The following is a 19784-nucleotide window of genomic DNA, read 5'->3' on the forward strand; positions in this document are numbered from 1 at the left end:
CAATCAGAGCTGTTGGAATATTCTGCTTTAGCTTGTTGACTTCAATATGTCCATACCCTGGCTGGATTAGAATTGCTGATCCTTTTTTTTTTTTTTTTTTTTTTTCTTTCTTTTCTTTAATATCACATCCACAGAATCAGTCACAAAATCTAATGCTTGTGGAAGAAAGAATGTGAATATTGAATGGGCGGGTCACAACATTTTATTTCCTACCATTAAAAATGCCAAGAATTCTATGGAGGGTGTTTGTTGTTGTTTTACTTTTTGCTCTGGCATATCTGTCCTGTGACTTGCAGTGAAAGAAGAAACAGAGTAGCACATGAGGCATTTGAAATACTTGAGGCTAAAATGCAGTACCCACTCTGAGTTTAGTAAGAGACAGGCTAAACTTTTGGCTTGTGAGAGAAGCAAAGCTCCAGCACCTGTTTCAGAATTGCCAGTCTGGTTTGTGGCTGATTCTTTAAGATGAGGACTGTACAGAAATCAAAGGCTTCAAAGCCACAAGAAAATGTAGGTTCTGCCCCTGGTGCAGATGTGATGAAGCTGGCCACCAGCTTTACTTTATGGATAGTTTCTCTTTGGTTGTTTGAAACTCCTCTCTGCCCCTCCCCAGCCCTGGTGTTCCAGCTGTAAGATCTCTAGGTGCAGGTGATTCCTATCCATGTCTTGAGAGGTAAAAAGGAGAACATTGCTGAAAAGGGAGCCGCCTTCTGTCTCCAGATTATTGGGATACTCCAGATTTTTAGGATATTTGGTGATGGAGCAGTTTGCGTATGTTAAGTAAAGCAGGAAGTGCTCAGTTTGAGACTTTATCTACACTTTGGCTCTCTTGCCCCCAGTTTCTGCTCTATCATCTTCTCCCATCCTGTTGCTGAGCGACATGCTTTATTTGTGGGATGGCAAATGGCTGTCAGCCCCTTGGGAATAATAAGGACTGCACGCTTTCATCTGCTTATCTCACAGTCATAGAATGGTTTGGGTTGGAAGGGACCTCAAAGCCCATATAGTTCCAACTCCCTGCCATGGGCAGGGACATCCTCCACTAGACCAGATTGCCCAAAGCCCCATCCAACCTGGCCTTGAACACTGCCATGGAGGAGGCAGCCACAGCTTCTCTGGGCAGCCTGTGTTAGGGCTTCACCGCCCTCACAGGGAAGAATTTCTACCTTATATCTAATGTAAAACTCCCCTCCTTCAGTTTAAAGCCATTCCCCCTCATCCTATCACCACATGCCCTTCTAAACAGTCCCTCTCCAGCTTGCTTATAGGCTTCCTTCTGGTACTGGAAAGCTGCTGTAAATCTCCCTGGAGCCTTCTCTTCTCCAGGCTGAACAAGCTCAACTCTCTCAGCCTGTCTTCCTAGCAGAGGTGCTCCAGCCCTCTGATCATCTTTGCAGCCCTCCTCTGGACTCGCTCCAACAGATCTGTCTCTTGTACTGGGCACTCCAGAGCTGGATGCAGTAGGGTCCCATGAAAGCGAAGTAGAGAGACAGAACTACCTCCCTTGTTCATCATGCTGGTTTTGATCCAGTCCAGGATACAGTTGGCTTTCTGGTCTGGAATCACACACTGCTGCATCATGTTGAGCTTCTTGTCCACCAACACCCTCAAGTCCTCCTTTGGGCTATTCTCAATCCATTCTCCACTCAGCCTGTTGTTGTGCTTGGGACTACCCCAACCTGTGTACAGGACCTTGCACTCTTGTTGAACTTCTTGTGGTTGGCACAGGCCCACCTCTTAAACCTGTGCAGGTCCCTCTGGATGGCATCATAGAGTCATAGAATGGTATGGGTTGGAAGGGATCCCAAGGATCACAGAGTTCCAAAACCCTGCCACAGGCAGGGCCACCAACCTCGAGGCCTGGATCTACACAAGGTTGCCCAGGGCCCCATCCAACCTGGCCTGGAACACCCCCAAGGGATGGGGCATCCACCACCTCTCTGGACAGCCTGTTCCAGCACCTCCCCACTCTCTCTGTAAAGAACTTCCCCCTAAACCTTCCCTCCTTCAGCTTTAATCCATTCCCCCATGTCTTGTCATGGTCTGCCCTTTTAAAAAGTTGATTCCCCTCCTGTTTCTTTGCTCCCTTCAGGTACTGGAAGGATGTAATGAGGTCCCCCTGCAGCCTTCTCTTCTCTAGGCTGAGCAAGCCCAGCTCCCTCAGCCTCTTTTCATAGGGGAGGTGCTCCAGCCCTCTAATCATCTTTGTGGCTCCTCTGAACCCTCTCCAACAGTTCTACATCTTTCTTGTATTGCGGGCCCCAGATCTGGACACAGGACTCCAGATGGGGCCTCACGAAGGCAGAGTAGAGAGGGACAGTCACCCCCCTGTCCCTGCTGGCCACCCCTCTTTTGATGGAGCCCAGGATGCCATTGGCCTTCCGAGCTGCAAAAGCACACTGCTGGCTTGTGTTAAGTTTCTCTTATCCCTTCCCTCCAGTGTGTTGACTGCACCGCACAGCTTGGTGTGGGTACACTTCATCTCACAGTCTGTGTCGCTGACCAAGATGTTAGTGCTGGTTTCAGTACTGACACCTAAAGAATGTCACTTACCACTGGTCTCCACCTGGACATTATGCTGTTGACCTCAACTCTTTGAATGTGACCACCCAGTGGACTGGTGGTGGGAAAGCTGGTGGTTTGTGCCTGCACATGCTGCTGGGGACAGCCATGTGCATCAGATATGGCTCAGACACTCTGCATTTACTGTGTGTCTTTACAAAGGGTCTCCTGGCTTGGAGGTTGGGCACTGCACAGGGAGAGCGCGCTACCTGTCTGTGAGCAGAAGCACGTCGAGTTCTGGCACATGCACCTTGCCCCCTTTTGGGGAACTTAACAATTTCTTCCCATTGTTTCAGGCTGGTGAAGTGATGTTACAAAAAACCCTGAACAACAAAGGTTTGGCTCTGGTTTACTTTTGACTTTATAATTTTCTCCAAACCACTACTTTCTTTAGCTCTGAAATTTGTGGGTTTCAGTGACCCAAAGCATCTTTGAACCTCAACTGCATTGAAATGAATGAGTAAAATCACACCTCATTTGGTACTGTATCACTTGTCTAGCTGCAGAACAAACCAACCCAAACCCTGTGTATGCTAAAACTGAGCACTAGCATTCAGCCAGAGCGGTGAGAGCCCCGACTCACCTGCAGTGAGAGGGGTTCAGCCTGTCTGCCTTTGCCCAGGTCAGACCCAACTGAGACCTGCAATGCCAAGGAGAGAAGTCATGCTTGCTCTGGCGTACAGTATTGGGGAAGAAAAGTGGCTGAGAAGGCATCAGTCATGTACGGGGTAACGTGTTATGCAGCAAGAGCTAGATATGTCAGTGCTCGTCTGTCAAAACCAAAGAGACAAGGTTAAATTAACAGATCAAGCTGAGGTAACTGTTTTGTGTAAGGTCTTGTCTGTGCTCAGAAAGTGGAAAAGTTAAGGAGATCTGACTTAAAGCATGAAGTGTTTAAATAAAGCCACGCTGAACTCTCCTGTGAATGCACTCATTCAGTAAATTTGCTCTTTACCGTGGTAGTTTAGTGTCAGTTTTCCTGAGTGTTCCCCTGCAAGCCTGCCTACTGTTCTGAAGCTCCTGCCCTACCAGAGCATGGGCTCGCATGCACGTGTGCCGTGCTGGCCCCACCAAGGCCGATGTTCCATCCGAATGCTCTAAGTGTACAGCTATTAAAATTTTTCAGGCTTCAGCTTTTGAGCTGTGTTTGTTTTAGAGATTGAAAAGTGCATTTTATGTCAAATACGCTGAAATATGTGGAAAATCTTATTTTGCAGAGCCCAAGGAGTTTGTGTGCCCACACGTCTCTATTGTCTGTGTTGATGAGTCTGCACATAACTGGTTTTCCCCCTCAGTGCTCGATGTGAACTCTGCACAGCTAAAATTTGATTCCCATTCCCTAGATGGTTAGTTTACAGAGTGGATTTTATTCATTAGGCTTCTTTGACCCTAACTAGGCAAATGTCTTTGAACTTTGATTTGATATGTGATTAATTTACAGTAATTTACCTTAAATTCATTTAATGTAATACACTTCTAAAAGCTTGAAATTAAAATTTTTTCTTCCAGTTTTTCCTTATTTAGTGCCAGATCTTGCAGTACTTAATCTGATGGGAGCTTTTTGCCTTTTACTGTAAGGATATTGTTCTTCTCTTGGCATAACTAGGTGTTGCAGTAGGTTTGAGTAGATGGCTCTCAGCACTTTGCAAGATTAAGAGTGTATTTTGCTCCAGGAACTAACCTGGCCTCTCTCTTTTTATTCACCTTTTTGCTTCCAATGAGGGCTGCTTTTCACACCAGATGCATTTCTGTTTACAGACAATTTAAATTTTTTTTTAATTTGAGTAAAATTGAAATCTAGGCTGAGACAAAATTACTTAATCTTTTAAGTTTTGTGTTCTGTGGGATAGAGGGCCTCTGTCTCTTTATCCCTTTGCCTCATTTAATGGTACAAGACTGGAATCCAGCCTGCAAGACATCAAATCCACTTAATAAAAAACCGGGACAACATTCAGAAGTCTTTTCTGTGGCTGGAGATGTTTCTTTACAACTGCCCCATGCTAAGATCCATCAGCTAACTGAAGTACCTAGCAGACTAACACACAATCAGGCATTCCGCTGTAGGATGGGGAGGGTATTGGTTCTGTCTGTTTTAAGTTGATAGAAGTACTAACTGTGGTAGCACAGGAAGAAAGAGAAGAGGTAATGGGCAGAACTTTAATATAGAAAGCTCCACCTAAACCTCCTTTCTGTGAGGGTGGCAGAGCACTGGAACAGACTGCCCAGAGAGGTTGCAGAGTCTTCATCTTGCTCATGGTGATCCCGCTCTGGCAGGGAGATTGGTCTAGCTCATCTCCACGGGTCCATTCCAACCCCTGGCATTCTGTGATATGGGCAGCATAGTGGCCAACATAATGACCAGATTTAGTTTTCAGTTACAAACCTGGTGTAGGGACAGGTATCAGAAGTCCTTAACTTCAGACTTTGAAGCACTTGATACTGGTGGTATCTATAGGTCTTTGTTGGGAACATAAGCAACGAAAGGGCAGTGTTCATTTTATTACAGTTTGTATCTCCAAAAATTCCGGGGATACCTTGAAGAGTATCCTCCTCTTAAATGTTAGTAAGCACTTGTCACCTTTCTGAAGGGGGTCTAGGCACATCTCAGTGTACCGAAAAAAATCGTGAAGGACCACGACTCTTAGCTGCTTCTGTAAGAAAACTGAACCCAAGAGCTGACCTGGCTCTGCTTATATGATTGTTGACTTGAGTGAAAGCTAGATCAGGTTGTAACAGAAAAATATCATATAGAAAGATAACTTTTTAAAAAATCCCTCAAACCAACCAAATAAAAGCCCACCCCCAAAAAACCCCCACAAATCAACCAAAAAACAGCCAACCAAAAAAGCTCCAAAACCTGTCTGGCCAAAAGATGTAACCTCTTTGTGCATTTTCAGCATCAGCACAAATTCAGCTGTACTGTTGGTTCTGGGTTGGTTTTTTTCCTCAATTGAAACCCATGCTTTAAAACAGTCATATTAAATATACTACTAGTTTCCAGCTTAGCTGGAAATAATTAGTTGCAATCTAGTTCAGATTGCTGATGGGCATCTTACAGATAGCAGTTATTAGTAAAATCTATTTAGGTCCTTGGTGGTTTTAGGGTTTTTTTGACCTTGAAATAAAAAGGCTTCATCAACTGTATCTGCAAATTAGGAATTTTGCTATTTTCAAAATACTTTCCAGTTTTTAAAAGCTGTAAGATCTTTTTTTTTTACATTTTAAAATAGAAATAGTAAGTTATGAATAATTTTTTCCTCCTTTTTTATCATATCCAACCTGTAGTGTTGGCAGGAGGTTTTGCTTGGTGTCTTGAGTATTTACAAGTTAATATATTTTGTGGTGTTTTTTTTCTTTCTTAGTACTTGCTGCTGGGTATGAGCCAGGGGTGTGAGTTCGAGGGCATTAATTAAAAGGCTCGGTCGCTTTAACTTGCTAAAAATTATACATTTTTTTTAGACTCTGGATGAATTATTCTAGCAGAAGAATTGGTTATCTATAAATAGAAATAAAAGGTGTTGATTTTGAGATTGACTTTTGTAATCAGAAGTGTTAACTTCTGTTTCAGGAGGCAGCTTGCAAGCGATTTAACAACTTCAAACAGATTGAGTAGGAAGAGGAGGAGTTGTTCTCATTTTGCAGTCTTTGGAATAGTTATTTGATCAGTATTTACAAATAAATAATTTAATTTCTTATGGCCATACCTCCGTCTTAATGCAGCTCTGAAAAGGCCACGTGAGATGGGGCATCTCATGGGAAATGATAGTGACAGTTTCTAATGGTCTGCACCAGTCTGTTTGAAATCAAATACAAATGCTTTGTAGCTCTGGTATATTAGTGGTTTTATTTCTTAACATGTTTTAACTTTGAAAACTATCCACACATAGTTTATTGCTGCAAAATTTGTCATACTGACGTAGTTTTTACATTTTGAAGGTCTCGTTAAGATTGGAGAGGACAAGGTCTGTAGAGGCTTTGGGACTTTTTGTTTTGCTTAGTGTGCAAGTGCATGACTTTGGTTTGGACCAAAATTTAGATGCATGGTTCCCATGTTTCTCTGTAGTGTTTTGAAGCTGTGGCTGTTTCTGACATCTCAAGTAGCTGGTGCATTCTTCTAGTGGTCACATCTACTTTTGTGCCTCCAAGGGGTGACAGGAAGGTGTGTTGCCTCCATCCATGCCCTGGCTATTGAGGAGAGAAAGGAGGCATGTTCCTCCTGGAAACTGGGTGCTTTGCTGAAAGCCCTGCAGTTTGTCATTCAGCCAAGGTGATGCCAGAATCAGAGCTGAGAAAGCAGTTCAAGATCTCCTCTTTCAGTGCCATCCTTTCTGGAAAGGGGCTTCATGCTTCTTGATACTGTATCTGTTAGGCTGTGGCTGAAAGCACCTGTCAGTGGTTGCAAAGTCTAGTCTCTTGGGTAGCCATAGGGGAAAGGAGGGAGCGCAACACGCCATAATTTTCTTCTCTCTCCCTTTTTTCATTCTCTTTGTGATATTAATTTGGAAAAGTGAAAGGAAGCTGCTGAGGGAGCTCACTGTGCACGGGACAGGAGTGCCCATGTCTCTCAATAAACACGGATTAATTTAGGGCTCTCTAAAGTCTTCATTTAGAAAACTAAGTCTGAGTTTGTATCACACCAGCCTTTCCATGCTACTCCTTTGACATGGACACAGCATACTGTACATCTGCCCCTTAGCTTACTATATACTTCTGTTGCACTACCCAATGTTAGACTACAATATTATTTGGAGTGTAAATGAAGAGCCTGCACTGCCTTCATAGCTTTTCAAACTTAGCAGTATTGCAGAGGCAGACTACTATATATGTCTGGGCACTCATTTGTTTTCTGTAGGTATCAGCCTTTTTCTGTTGCTTGTCTGACCATCTCAGTTCCCTGATCTGGGCACCTGAAGGAGGTGATGCAAACCTTCTCTTCTAGACAAACCCTCCAAGCAGGCTCTGCACTTGCTGGCTACTCAGAAATTTTTAGCACAGCATCTTTCTCCTGCCCACACTGAACTGTTGTTTTCCTCAGGATGAGTCCATGGATTACAAAGGGAGGAGCATGACGGAGTCAGTAACACACTGTCACAAGATCATCCTTGGTTTAGATTGTTTGTAGTAGGCTCTGCAGAACTTCCTAAATCTATTTTAGACAAATTGGAGGAAGGTTGTGTTGCGAGTAGCTCAATTTTCTAACCCTGGTTTAGGTGAAAGATACACAGTTTCCTTCTGCTTTGTGGGAACTGCAGATTTTTTTTTTTTTTTTTCCTGTAGTGTTTCCAGATTGAAAAACAGAAGGGCCTTCCGTTTCAAGGCTGTTGAGGGGAAAATGATGCAAAATTAAATGGGATCTGTTTTGTAATGGGATCTGATTAAAATTGACAGCGGTCTGCCAACGAGACTCGTGTATGGTTTTGGTAAAGAAATAACATTATTTAATATGGGCATTTGTTTTTGTGGGCTGAAGCTAAGTTTCAGGCAGCATTTGTCAGTCAGAGTTTTATTTCAGTTAAGTGTTTTGCGCTTTTTGTTCTGAGACTGTAGCTAATATTTACATTTGTAGTGCTTCAAATAAGGGATAGCGCACAGTGAGATGGTGTGTTCAGCGGAGATCTTCGGTGTATGGTTAGATGGGCATAAGTAGGTAAGAGTGTGTGACTGAACTCAAAGCAGAGGCTGATGCTATTCAGTGCCTGTCTGAAATGTTTCTGAAAGCTGTACAGTCAGTTGGGGCAGGAGCTGGAATTTGAATTCAAAATTCCTGTTTTACTTGCTCGAGTTTGCTAAAACTGTGTTTCCCTGATTCCTGTTTCTAACCTACGTTGGATTGTTCTACACCACAGTAAACAGGGACGTTTGTGAAGAGAGGGGCACTCGCGTCTGCCTAAGGAGGTGTGGGATGCGGTGTCTTGGTGCGTTGATGTCTGCATCCAGCACTTAGGTTTCATAGCGAATAGGTGGTCTAGCACTTCACCTTGTTAAACCAGCTCATGCTGTTACGTATGAGGTGAAAATGAGTTTGGTTTTGAACTAGTTTGTGTTTATTCGCTTGGCAGTTGTTGGGCCCAAGCTCTGCAGGGAAAAGGATTGTAATAGCAAATTCACCTGGAGTATTGTGTCCAGTTCTGGGCTCCCTGGTATAAAAAACACAAGGATCTCCTGGAAAGAGTCCAGAGGAGGGCTACGAAGATGATTAAGGGCCTGGAGCATCTCCCCTATGAGTAAAGGCTAAAAGAACTGAGGTTGTTCAGCCTTGAGAAAAGAAGGCTAAGGGGGGACCTTATTAATGTTTATAAATATCTTAAATGTGGGATACATTGGGAAATGGCCAGCCCCTTTTCAGTGCTCTGTGGAGACAGGACAAATGGCAATGGCACAGGAAGTTTCGCACCAATATGCAGAAGAACTTTTTCACAGTGAGGGCGACAGAGCACTGGGACAGGCTGCCCAGGGAGGTGGTGGAGTCTCCTCCTCTGGAGATATTCAAGACCCATCTGGATGCCTACCTGTGTGTTCTGTTCTAAGGAGCCTGCTTTGGCAGGGGGGTCCCTTCCCAACCCCTATGACTGTGATTCTGTGATTCACCATGGATCAAGACTAGGGTGGACTTTGCAAGCAGGTTTGGGTAGTGCATGCTCTTGCTCTACACTGCTCAGGAGGAGCAAATGGCTGACTCTAAAGCTTTTTTAAAAAACATTGATTCATTATTGTTAAAAAGTAGAAGACTAAATATTTTGGGGAAAAAAAAAGAACATAAAAAGGAAAAATCTGGCATCGGAGGAAGATCTGACTCATGTTAGCCTTCTGTGAACTCTCCACTATAAAACAACATCCTCCGCTCTTTCCATTTAAAGTTTGAACGGCTCCAGCAGCCCAAGCTCCTGCCTGCCAGTCATCCTGAGCTCCACTAGCAAGCACAGACATTTAGTGGGGGTGTGATGCTCTGAACTTACCTGACTGGGGAGGTTGGTTTTACAAGCAGGCTTTTAGGTGGCCTTAAGCAGCTTTTGGTTTTTATAGGCCTTGTTTGTTGTAGAGCACTGGGGGGTGTTTCTGGTGTGCTAGGATGTGTAGTGTAAACATGTGGACTAAGCATTGCTGGAGTAAACGTCTGCCTAAAGGGAGTGTCTGTGATTGTAGGAGAGTAAAATAAGAGATGTGCTTGGTCCTTGTGTTACAGTACTCTTAGTCGCTCCTTGGGAGAAGCAAGGATGAATTGGATCAAGCAAAGGAAGCTTCTACAGTAGGGCAGCTGGATATGACACAAAATCCAGGGACTAGTCAAGGTAGCCTCCTGTTATGGCCAAAAGGATATTGAAGAACAAAATTTCTGAGGATTAGGGTCAGTTTGTATTCTACAGTGCAAAATTCTGTTGTGAAAAGCTTTAAGAAAAGATTTTTTTTCCTCTGGATAGTCATACCAAGTTTGTTATGTGCAAGATTCTTTGCTGCAATAACTCCTTGAAAAATGTAGCTGAATCTGTCCTTGTCGCATGTTCTGAATAATGGATGAACTTGGGCTTTGTTTAATCCAGCTCATTCTGAAAACTTTGTTTGTGTTTGGTTTAAGAAAACCAAGTAATCAGCAGTACATACTACACATTCCATGCTCAGCCTTGCAAATTGATGCCGTGCAGATTCAGGAGGTCTGACTGCAATGGTAAGAGTCATAGCATTTCATTTAGTCCATGTTTTATTTAAACCAAGTACAGCCAGACTAGAGCTTCTTTTGAAACGTAAAGCATAATCTTGAGACTTAAGTTTTGTAGAGGCCAGCCTGTTTAAGTGCAGATACATTAAAAAACTCTAAAATTCAGTTCACAAGGTCTTTCAACAGGTTGTGTAGTCGTGAAAAAAAATTATGTAGAGATCTCTGCTGGGAAGAAGTGAAGGGGGGATTTCCTGTGTGTTGTAGTTTTGCATGGTTGGGTTCTGGTGGAGAAGGGGGGCCTGCAGGGGTGGCTTCTGCAAGAAGAAGCTAGAAGCTCTCTGCAGCCCCGACAGAGCAAACGCCAGCCAGCAATGGTCACAGCGCCTCTGGGAATCACATTTAGGAGGAAGAAAAACTGCAGGCAGCCACTTTTTGCCTCCATAGAAGGGACTGAGAAGATACAAGAAACAGTGCAGACAACCAAGACCAGGGAAGGGAGGGAGAAGGAGATGCCTCAGGTGCCAGAGAGAAAGATGCCCCTGCAGCCCGTGGAGAAACCCATGGTGGAGCAGGTGTCCCCCCGCAGCCTATGGAAAAGGCCGAGACCCCACCTGCAGCCTGTGGAGAGGCCCCACTGGAGCAGGTGGAGACATAGAGGAAGTGCTGTGACCTGCGTTGGAGGAAGCCCCTGCCAGCACTTGCAGGCCGTGGAGAGAGATGAGAGAGAGATCCCCAACAGAGCAGGTTTGCTGGGGGCAGGCTTGTGACTCCATGGAGGACCAGGCTGGAGCAGTCTTGGCTTGAGAGAGATTCTCTGATTCTATGACTGCACATAGCAGTGACCCACACTGGGGCAGCTGGTGAAGAGCTGAAACCCTGTAGGAAAGGACTCACGTTGGAGATGTTTGTGAAGGACTGTCTCCCATGGGTGGGACCCCACTGTGCAGCAGGGAAAGGGTGTGAGAAATGCCTCCCCCACCCCACTCTTCCCCACTAAGAAGGGAAACAACTCATGAGGAACTAACTGAACCCCCCATTTCCTGCCCCTCTTCGTGTCACAATGGCGGGGAAGAAGGGAGCAAAATCATAACTAAAGTGAAGTCTGCTAAGAAGGGACGGGTGGGAGGAGGTGCTTTAAGATCTGGTCTTTAAGATCAGACTTCTCATTACCCAACTCTGGTGTCAATGTGTGCGCAGTAGTAGTAGTAACTGTAAGACATTAGAGAGTTTTCTTTATTCTGTGTTGAGTCTGTTTTGCCCATGACATTAATTGCAGACTAATCTCTCCCTGTCCTTATCTTGAGTCCTAAGCCTCTCAATATATATTTTGTCTCTTGTCCAGCTGAAAAGGGGAGTGATAGAGTGGCTTTGGTGGACATCTGGCTTCCAGCCAGGGTCAAACCACCTCACTGTGTTAAGTATAGAAAATGAAGATGCAGAAGTAGAAAGATCTCAGCTATGGTGTGTCCTCTTGCTGTGCCTTTTTTCTTTTTTCTTTTTTTATCTTTTGAAATTTCCCAGCTTTGCCTAATTTTAGGGGCTTGATGCATGTTCTGCAGTGGGTTAGGTTGGGAAACTACTGATTTACAGCCTGACATGGTAACACTGAGAGATGGCTCAGAAGGATGTTTGCAGGCCTCAGGCAGGAGTCTGCAGTGGAGAAGTGGGTGCAGACAGGCTTGGCCAGGTGAGCACATCAGCCATCCTACCTTAATTTGCTGATGTGTATGTCTTATCATTTTGCACAACTGGGTGTAGAGTGTTTTGCGTAATTTTAACTTCCACCATGGTAGAAGGCAGGAAAGAAAACCCCAAACCCCTTTCTGAGGTACGAAATTTTATCTTGTAATGCACTTCATTTTATATTTAGCTCAGGTTTTATCTGCATGGCATTTTATTGTCATCTTAATGTTTCTTTTCTGGTTTTTACAATCAGCACTGTGCTTTCACTCAACAAGAGGACTCATTTGGCAAATGCATCAACACATGACGTCATTCTTACAGTATTTCTGTGCCTGTTTAAAGCATTGATGATGACTTGACTGCACTTCCTGGAGATGTAGGCAACTGTGGAATTTCATTCATTGATACCTACAGGAAGTTCTGAAGGAAAAAAGCTTAGAGCAAGGCTTGTGGAAGGCTGTTGCTTGATTAGTTCGTTGCCTCATACACTGACTGCATAGTGCAGGTCCCAGTGCAGAAGATTGCACTGCAAAGCAAGCTTTCCAAAGTAATTATCTGTAAAATGAGGAAAAGTAACATTCATCCCAAGTTCATGGTGGTGTAGAACCAATCAGGTTTATTTTTAAGAGTCCATTAGTGAACCTTGATAGCATTCCATCAGTTGTGTAGAAAGCTGTGTGTGGTGGGGAGGGAGGGTTGGTTCCTAATTGCTTGCATGTTATGCTAGTATGCACAATGCAGAGGACACAAAAGGTTATTTTGAAAAAAATTCTTATCAGGAGTACTTTGATACTAGTCCTCAAGTAATTATTTTTATCCTTCAATAGGTGCATCTGCATGCTATTGTGCTAACACTGCTGCTTCTCTTGTTAATTATACTCTTTTAAGCTTGCTTCGCAAGAGTAGCCTAGCAGCCTGCAATAATTAATGCAGTTCAAATCAAACACAGTACGAGTAAAACAAGCTCAGACAAAGAAAAAAAAGGGGGGGGGGGGGGTTTGAAGATAATAAACTCAAACCCCAGCACTTAGGCAATTAGATACCAAAACAAATATCCAGGCTGCAGTGGGCCACGTTGGGTACAGAAAGGGTATCTTGTGCGTTACAGACACGTAAATATTATGGAGTGTTATTATATGTAGTGATACCGTGTTACAAACAAATGTTGCTGCCTATTTTCTCTCCTTTCATCAGAGGGTTACTAGCAACTGGTTTTGCCATTGGCTGTGGTGCCCAAAATTGAAGTTAAACACAGTTGCAGTTCTTTCCAACATCAGATCCTAAACACGAGATTTTGTTTTTCTATTATTGAGCAGTAAATTTGGTGGAGAAATAAGTCCTGGTTACTGTTATCTGCTTCTGCTAAAAGGTTTACAAAACAAGAGCTAACAGGAGACTGATGCCTTTTATGTCTGTCTTTCACAAATGATATTTGGAGAGTTCTGCAATCAGAATATTGTGCCAAATATTTCCTGGAATGATCAAAGCAAACCCCAGAAGACCTTGAATCTCCTTTTCAGTTGGTGAAGCTTGAAGCATATAAGGTGGTGATCAGATAAATGGATAGTGTAATGTTTTTATTATTTAATAATTGTGGATATGGCAAAGTCTGGTTCCACTGTTTAGCTTTTTTTTTTTAAAAAAAAAAAAGAAACCCAACTATTTTTAGTGGGAGAATTGTTGTGGCTTCCACCTGTCAGGAAAAGCAGGCATGGTTTTGAATTGTAGATGTTTTATTAATCTGTATTTTAAATCTCATTTTAGTTACTTCCTATGCAGGGCAATGATGAAGTTCTTTTTTGGAGCCACACACTTAGAAATCATAATATTCCCTGCTTTGCTGAGCAAGTTTCACTTGTGAGTAATAAAATAAGTTTAATACTATAAATTGTCTTTCTTCAGCAACAGTTTCTTGCAAACCATGCAAAAACGAGTAAATAGCAAATCCAAGTTTATAGCAGGCTTTATAAAATATGATCTTTGGGATCCAAGCTAGATCCTTCAGTACCTGCAGATGGGTGCCCGCCTTTCATGGTGCAGGACCACATGCCCCAGTGCTGCAGCCTGCCTTTGGCTTGGGTGAAATGCAAAGCACCCAAGGTAGTGATGTTAGATTCCAGTACAGCATTCAGTACTCCTGCTGAAAGTTTGGAGGTGCTGCACTGCACAGATTGAAGCAGTTACGTAGTGTGGAGATGTAGCTGTTCAGCTAAAACTCAGTTCTTTCCCCCACTCCAACCCTGTCGTCTTGGGGTTAGCAGTGTGTTGTTCCTCGTCTTAAACATAGTGGCTTTGCTGGAGCTGAGTAAGTGACTGTCTAAAAGCTGGTGTGTTTAAAGGAATGAGAAATATTGTTTGTGCGGGACAGAAAACTATTATTTCAATCTTTCTTTTACAGCTGACAGTATTTGTTCAGCGTGCACCATTGTGGATTTTGTATTTGGAATGATCTCAGAGTTTACAAAGTAAAGTTATAAATGATGCTAAAATGGGTCACCTGCCTAATTCTTCAGAAAGGATTTTATTTGCTTTTATTATTGGTTACCGGGCAACCTAGCTTTATGATGTAAGGAGGGCAGAAGTCTGCAGTAGGAAATGGTACTTAGATGCTTTAAATGCGCAAGCTGCATTACGGGGGTTTGGTCATTTCCTGACGCTGAGACATCACTAATAACCTTGAATGCAAATTTGCCAATTAAAACATGAGCTGGTTTTTTTCTTCTGGAGATATATTGGCATAAAAGAGCAGTGAGCAGACTGTGGAAGAGGAAGTTGCTCTTGGCTTTGTTTGTAAAAAAAAGTTCTATGGAGATATTTTTAAATTGTTGGATTTGTGTCGTTCTTGAAGAAAATGCTTTAGAAAAACCTCCTGTTCTCTGGGTTGTGTTTCAGTTAAGCATGTGGTTATACTTAGTGGGGAAACTCATCCTTTGGGATAGTTTCTTCTCTTCCCTCCTCTCAATGTTTCATTTTGCTAAATTTTCTGTCTCTGTATCATCATGATGGCATTCTTTGTCTTGCTTTGGAACAGCACCTCTGGGTAGGGATTTCTCTTATACTTGGAGCTGAAGGAGCAAAGCAGATTCAGTACTTAACAAAATAAATACATGGGTAAAAGAGCCTAGGGGAGCAAGTGCTGATGGTGCTCTCCCATCAGTGCGCCTTGGTCTTCTCAGGTTGAATGGAGATGCCAGGTGGCTTCTTTATGTCAGTTTGTTTCTTTATATTTCTGGCAGACGCAGTTCTTCAAAATTGGGAAATAAATCCAAGCCTGGTGATAACTCTGTGTGACAGAGACGCAGCTCCTGCTCGAGAGCTGCACTGAGGCACCAGCTGTCTCTGACAACCTGTGCAAAGCCAAGCATGCAGTGGCACGGTTTAAAACAAAATGAAAGAACTGGAATGAAATGTGAGGTCATTTAGCAACCTGGGACAATCACAGACCAGTATCGCAGGAGGTGACTGCCCATGTTTTATTACCCATGTCTGATTTATAATTATTTTTTTTTCAAAATCCAGATTTGGAAAGATTCCTGCAGTGGAGCTTGTCAACCCTCAACAATTGTTTTATGCTAATGATATGCTTTCCAGAATACCTGTGTTGTATCCACATATAGCCTTTTCTTTTTATTTTCTTCTTTTTTGAGGCATCTGGCATAGCCATAGGTCTTTTCTAGGACACCCTGTAATAAAAAAGTATCTGCATTGCAGAATTTAAAGATGATCTAGTTTCAAACCCATCCCCTCCCCATCATAAGGGGTTGGAACTAGATGATCTTTAAGGTCCCTTCCAACCCAAACCACTCTGTGATCCTGTGACCGCAGCTGCAGATTCATTCCTACTTTGCATTGACTTCAGTGGTGGTGTAAGAAAAAATCACTTCTGATGCTAAGTCAAGATAGAACAGATCTAGAAGGACAAAGTGGCATCTGCGTTGCTTGAGCGGGAGCTTCAGGAAAGGAAGGGACCTGGGTAGGATCCTTGTTAGTCTCCCTGGCAGAATCTCTGGAAACCTGAGTGTTCTTGTGAAAGTATGTGGAAATTTACTTTAAATCTGTGTGTTGGAACTCAGTGTTCCAAGTCAGAGTTTGTGATCTCCTAAGTATATCATTAAGAATGTCATTTTGTCACTTGGATGTTATCTGATGTTCCTATCCACCTGAGCAGGGCAAGGCCATCGCAAGTATAGGAGCTGGCTGCCCTGGCAAGAGGAAACAAGACAGGAGCCGTGCTGCAAAGCACTGTCCCCCTTAAGATGAGAGAGAGGAGGGGGAGAGCTGGAAGCAGCGTGGACTTGTACTCTTCCGTTTCTTTCTGCCAGCCTTTTCCTACTGAAGCTCCTAGTTGTATGACAGTGTCACATGCATGGAGAGAAGGCTGTCTTCAGTGTAGCCACTGAAAGAAGATGTAGAAATGCATCTTCTTTTCACGTTTTTCTCTTTGTCCTTTTCTCTCCCACCTTCACCTGCTTTCAGTAGGGTTTTTGTGCTTAGAGGCAAGCTCAGGATTGAACGAGTCAAGGTTAAATTAAATTTGGTTCACAAGCTAGTTTCTGAAATGAGAATAAGGCAGCTTTAAAGTGCAAAGTGAAATAGCTCTGGAAGAAATTGTTTATTGTAAGCATGGGTTTGGATTGCTTTGCTTCAAGGAAATTGCTTGGGGGTGTTTGTGTTGGTGTTTTTTTTTTTTTCCTGGTGGCACAAAAATAGCTCCCATCAAAGGAATGGGGATGTGAGCCAACAGATGAGACCTAACACACCCCACACCAAGTGAGTAAAGAGCTTTCGAAGTACAGCAGGATGACCTTGTTACCAAGCAAGTTTTGCAGGAGAAGCCACAAGAAGAGACAGCCTATGGTTTAGGTCACCTAAACAAGCCATAAGAATGAATATAAATGCAGTAGACTATTTCAGTTCCAATTTCAACCTGGAAATTAAAGGATATGTTAAAGGAGTAAAGCATGATACAGAGAAACTTAGATCCCTGTTTCCTTCACAAGATCTTTTTTTCAGGAGAGTTTTGGTTCTGGTGGTGTTTAAAAGTAAATCATAGGTGATGTATCAGTTTTATTGTAGCCTGCAGAAATGATGAACAACTCAGTGGGAAGGTATATGATATGTTGGGCAGTGTTTCAGTGCTTAAAGTGACTGTTGGGTTTTCATTTGAAAAGTTAGTTGTGAAGTAGGTAATCTCCCTGTGATGAAATACTAGGATAGCAGTGTGAATGCTGGTTTTGTTATTCCAACTACTTGTGTGGATTTTCTTGGGTGCATCTTTTAATAATGATTTCAGCACATTGTATCTTGACTTTTTCTTGGTAATGTCTTTTATTTTCCCCTATGATTTTATTTTTAATATGAAACAGGTTTTGCTGTTGGCATTAGAAATGCAAGGATTCTTACATCAGTGTCTCAAAAATCTGAGTCGCAATTTTTTTTCCAGGCAGAATTGCAGGTTTAGCACTTCTAAGTTCACTTCTGAGTGAACTCAATTGAAAATCATTCGTGGGTGGATTTGCAGTCAGGCTTCTTGATGGAATTTGGGTCATCAACCAGAAAACAAAGCTGGAACAGAGGGTCAGGAGTCTCTAGAAGAGGGGTCATGGTTCTGGAAGTGGGACCAGAAGTTTGGTCATATGATGGGAAGTGTATCATGGGTCAAAAATAAAAAGCCTGGAAGTTAGGTCAATACCAAAAATCACTCAAACACAACTGTAAAACTAATAAGGAGGAAGTAGTAGGGCTGCAACGAATTAACCAAGGAATAAATCTCAAGAAATTGAAAGAGAAAATAAACTGTACTGGAAGTCTCCTTTATTGAGGTTTTACATCTACATTCATTAAAAATACCAAATAAGACGTGCTTGGAGAGCCACGCTGTGCTCTGCATGTTTGTCTTCCTGAGTAACAGCTGAGGAAGCACTGATTTATCTGGCTGCGGTCATCCAAGGAGATTCTGAAGAGTCTCACAGGACTCAATTCTCCTGTGGTTCGAGGTACTGGAAAGTAGAAAAACACAATCCTTTGGAGATGAAAAAGTGCAATTGCTTGAGTGTTTTGCTGCTTAGCAATACCTTTTCAATGCATCTGCATAGAAAGCAAACCTGAGTTTGCATTGACGTTTATTTTGGGTCTTGGATTGTTTCCAAGGTTTCTTTAAAGAGCCTGGATCCTGTTTTCTGTCCCATGGAAGTGTTGCTGCTCAGGTGTGTTGCTAGCTGGGGGGGGGGGGGGGAGGGGGAGGGGGGGCGGGATGCCCACAGACAAGGAGAGCAGGAAGAGAATGGTAACTTTAGGGTGTGGACAGCCGCCTTCTATAAATACACAGTAGTTTCCTGTTAAATGACTGATGCTGCAAGTGACTTTTAGATGAGCTATTTTTAAGAGATAATGTATCTGCTAAGGATGTCATTATATATTGCGAGAGTTTTAATATAAACTGTTTACTTATTGATCTTGTTGTAAATTATGCTGTTTCTTCCTTATCTTCAACAGGCAGCCAGATAAGCTAGTGGTGGTTTGGACAAGAAGAAGCCGAAGAAAATCCTCTAAGGTTAGTTAATTTCTTAGTAAGTCACAACTTCAGTCACAAGCAGGGTCAGCTGTTTGAGCGACTGGTTTCTTGAGTATGGAGAGCAGGCAAATAAATGACAAATATTTTAATTGTTTTTTAACTTTATTTATCCATAAAGTTCAGAATAAGCTGCTGTTGATGCCCATGCTAATTTATGAAAACATAATGCTGATTTCAGCTTTGGTTATTTGTTGAGCAGAACCGTATCATCACCAGTTTAATTTCATTTATTAATTGCTAGGCCTAATTAGAAGGGAGAATCTGTTTCACTACTAGATGTGTATTAAACATAATTTAAAAAAAAAAAGAATAAAGAATCTGACATTCCTGAAATAGGAAAATAAAGTCTGCATGAGAGGCTATTTGACAACTTGACAATACTACAAATCAAAAAGAATAAAAGCAGGCTCTTTCAGCCCAGTAGCGTATCTTTGAATTGAATTTTAATACTCTACTTCCATAAACACCATGAGGAAGTGTGTCAATTTGTGTTTTATGGTTAATGACTTGGTAGCCTGAGAAAAGGGAAGGTCCAAGTGGAGTGTGTCCAGTATTTGGACATTCATAGTTTGTCTTGCATGGGACTGATTTTTTTTTTTAATGTGTAAAAACTTGCAATTGAAGTAACCCACCCTTATGGGAACTTCATCTTTTCTTCCTGCTGTAAGAAATCTGATAGCCCTGTGAAATTACTAGTCATCTTGTTAAATGGTGCTCAGTTTGTCTAGACTGCCAAATTTTACTGCTCTGACAGTAAGATGCAGTTAGCCTCTCTGGAGCCTTGTTTGGGTCTGGGATGAAAAAAACAGTGATACAGTCTGGGTGCATGGCTTGATTGCCATAGAAAATTAAGCTTAAAACCCCCTGCAACACTCTCCATTTGCACAGAGATTCATTCAAGCAAATGACAAGCATTTCTAAACCTTTTCAGTGTCTAATATGAAAAAATGTCTTGTATGATGTTGTGTTATTGACTCATAAGAGTAAAATCTTTTAGTTAATCCTAGCAGTCAGTTGTTGCCCAAGGAAATAGGGAACATATTTCATGTGTATGGCAGGTGAGTAACAGCCTTTCAACACTGGTTGTGTTGCAGATTTCTTTTGCCTCCCTCCTTCGTTGCTCTGGTATAGGGTTGTCTTCATCTGTCCAAAAGCTTGTGAAGAGCAACACAAATGATCTGGGGAAAGCGTCCTAACTACTGGACAAGTGTGCAGGGTGCAGGAGTGTGTGCTGATACTTCCCAGGAATATCTCTTCTTTGAGAGAACTCCCTCACCCTGTTTTGGCTTAGGCTTAGTGCTTTTGTCCAGA

General features: G+C 42.6%; 1 protein-coding gene across 1 annotated transcript in view; it reads left to right on the forward strand.

Annotated features, from left to right (window-relative positions):
- EHBP1 (EH domain binding protein 1) overlaps positions 1 to 19784 on the forward strand; it is a gene marked incomplete at its 5' end in the record, with an annotated part of 222802 nt that overhangs the window by 13400 nt on the left and 189618 nt on the right. The window contains one exon of the mRNA XM_084262567.1: positions 18395 to 18452. Within this exon, the coding sequence (XP_084118693.1) occupies positions 18395 to 18452 (58 nt within the window). The remainder of the gene's footprint in view (positions 1 to 18394; positions 18453 to 19784) is intronic.

This window comes from Gallinula chloropus, assembly GCF_964237585.1.
Source record: "Gallinula chloropus genome assembly, chromosome: 3".
Lineage (NCBI taxonomy): Eukaryota > Metazoa > Chordata > Aves > Gruiformes > Rallidae > Gallinula > Gallinula chloropus.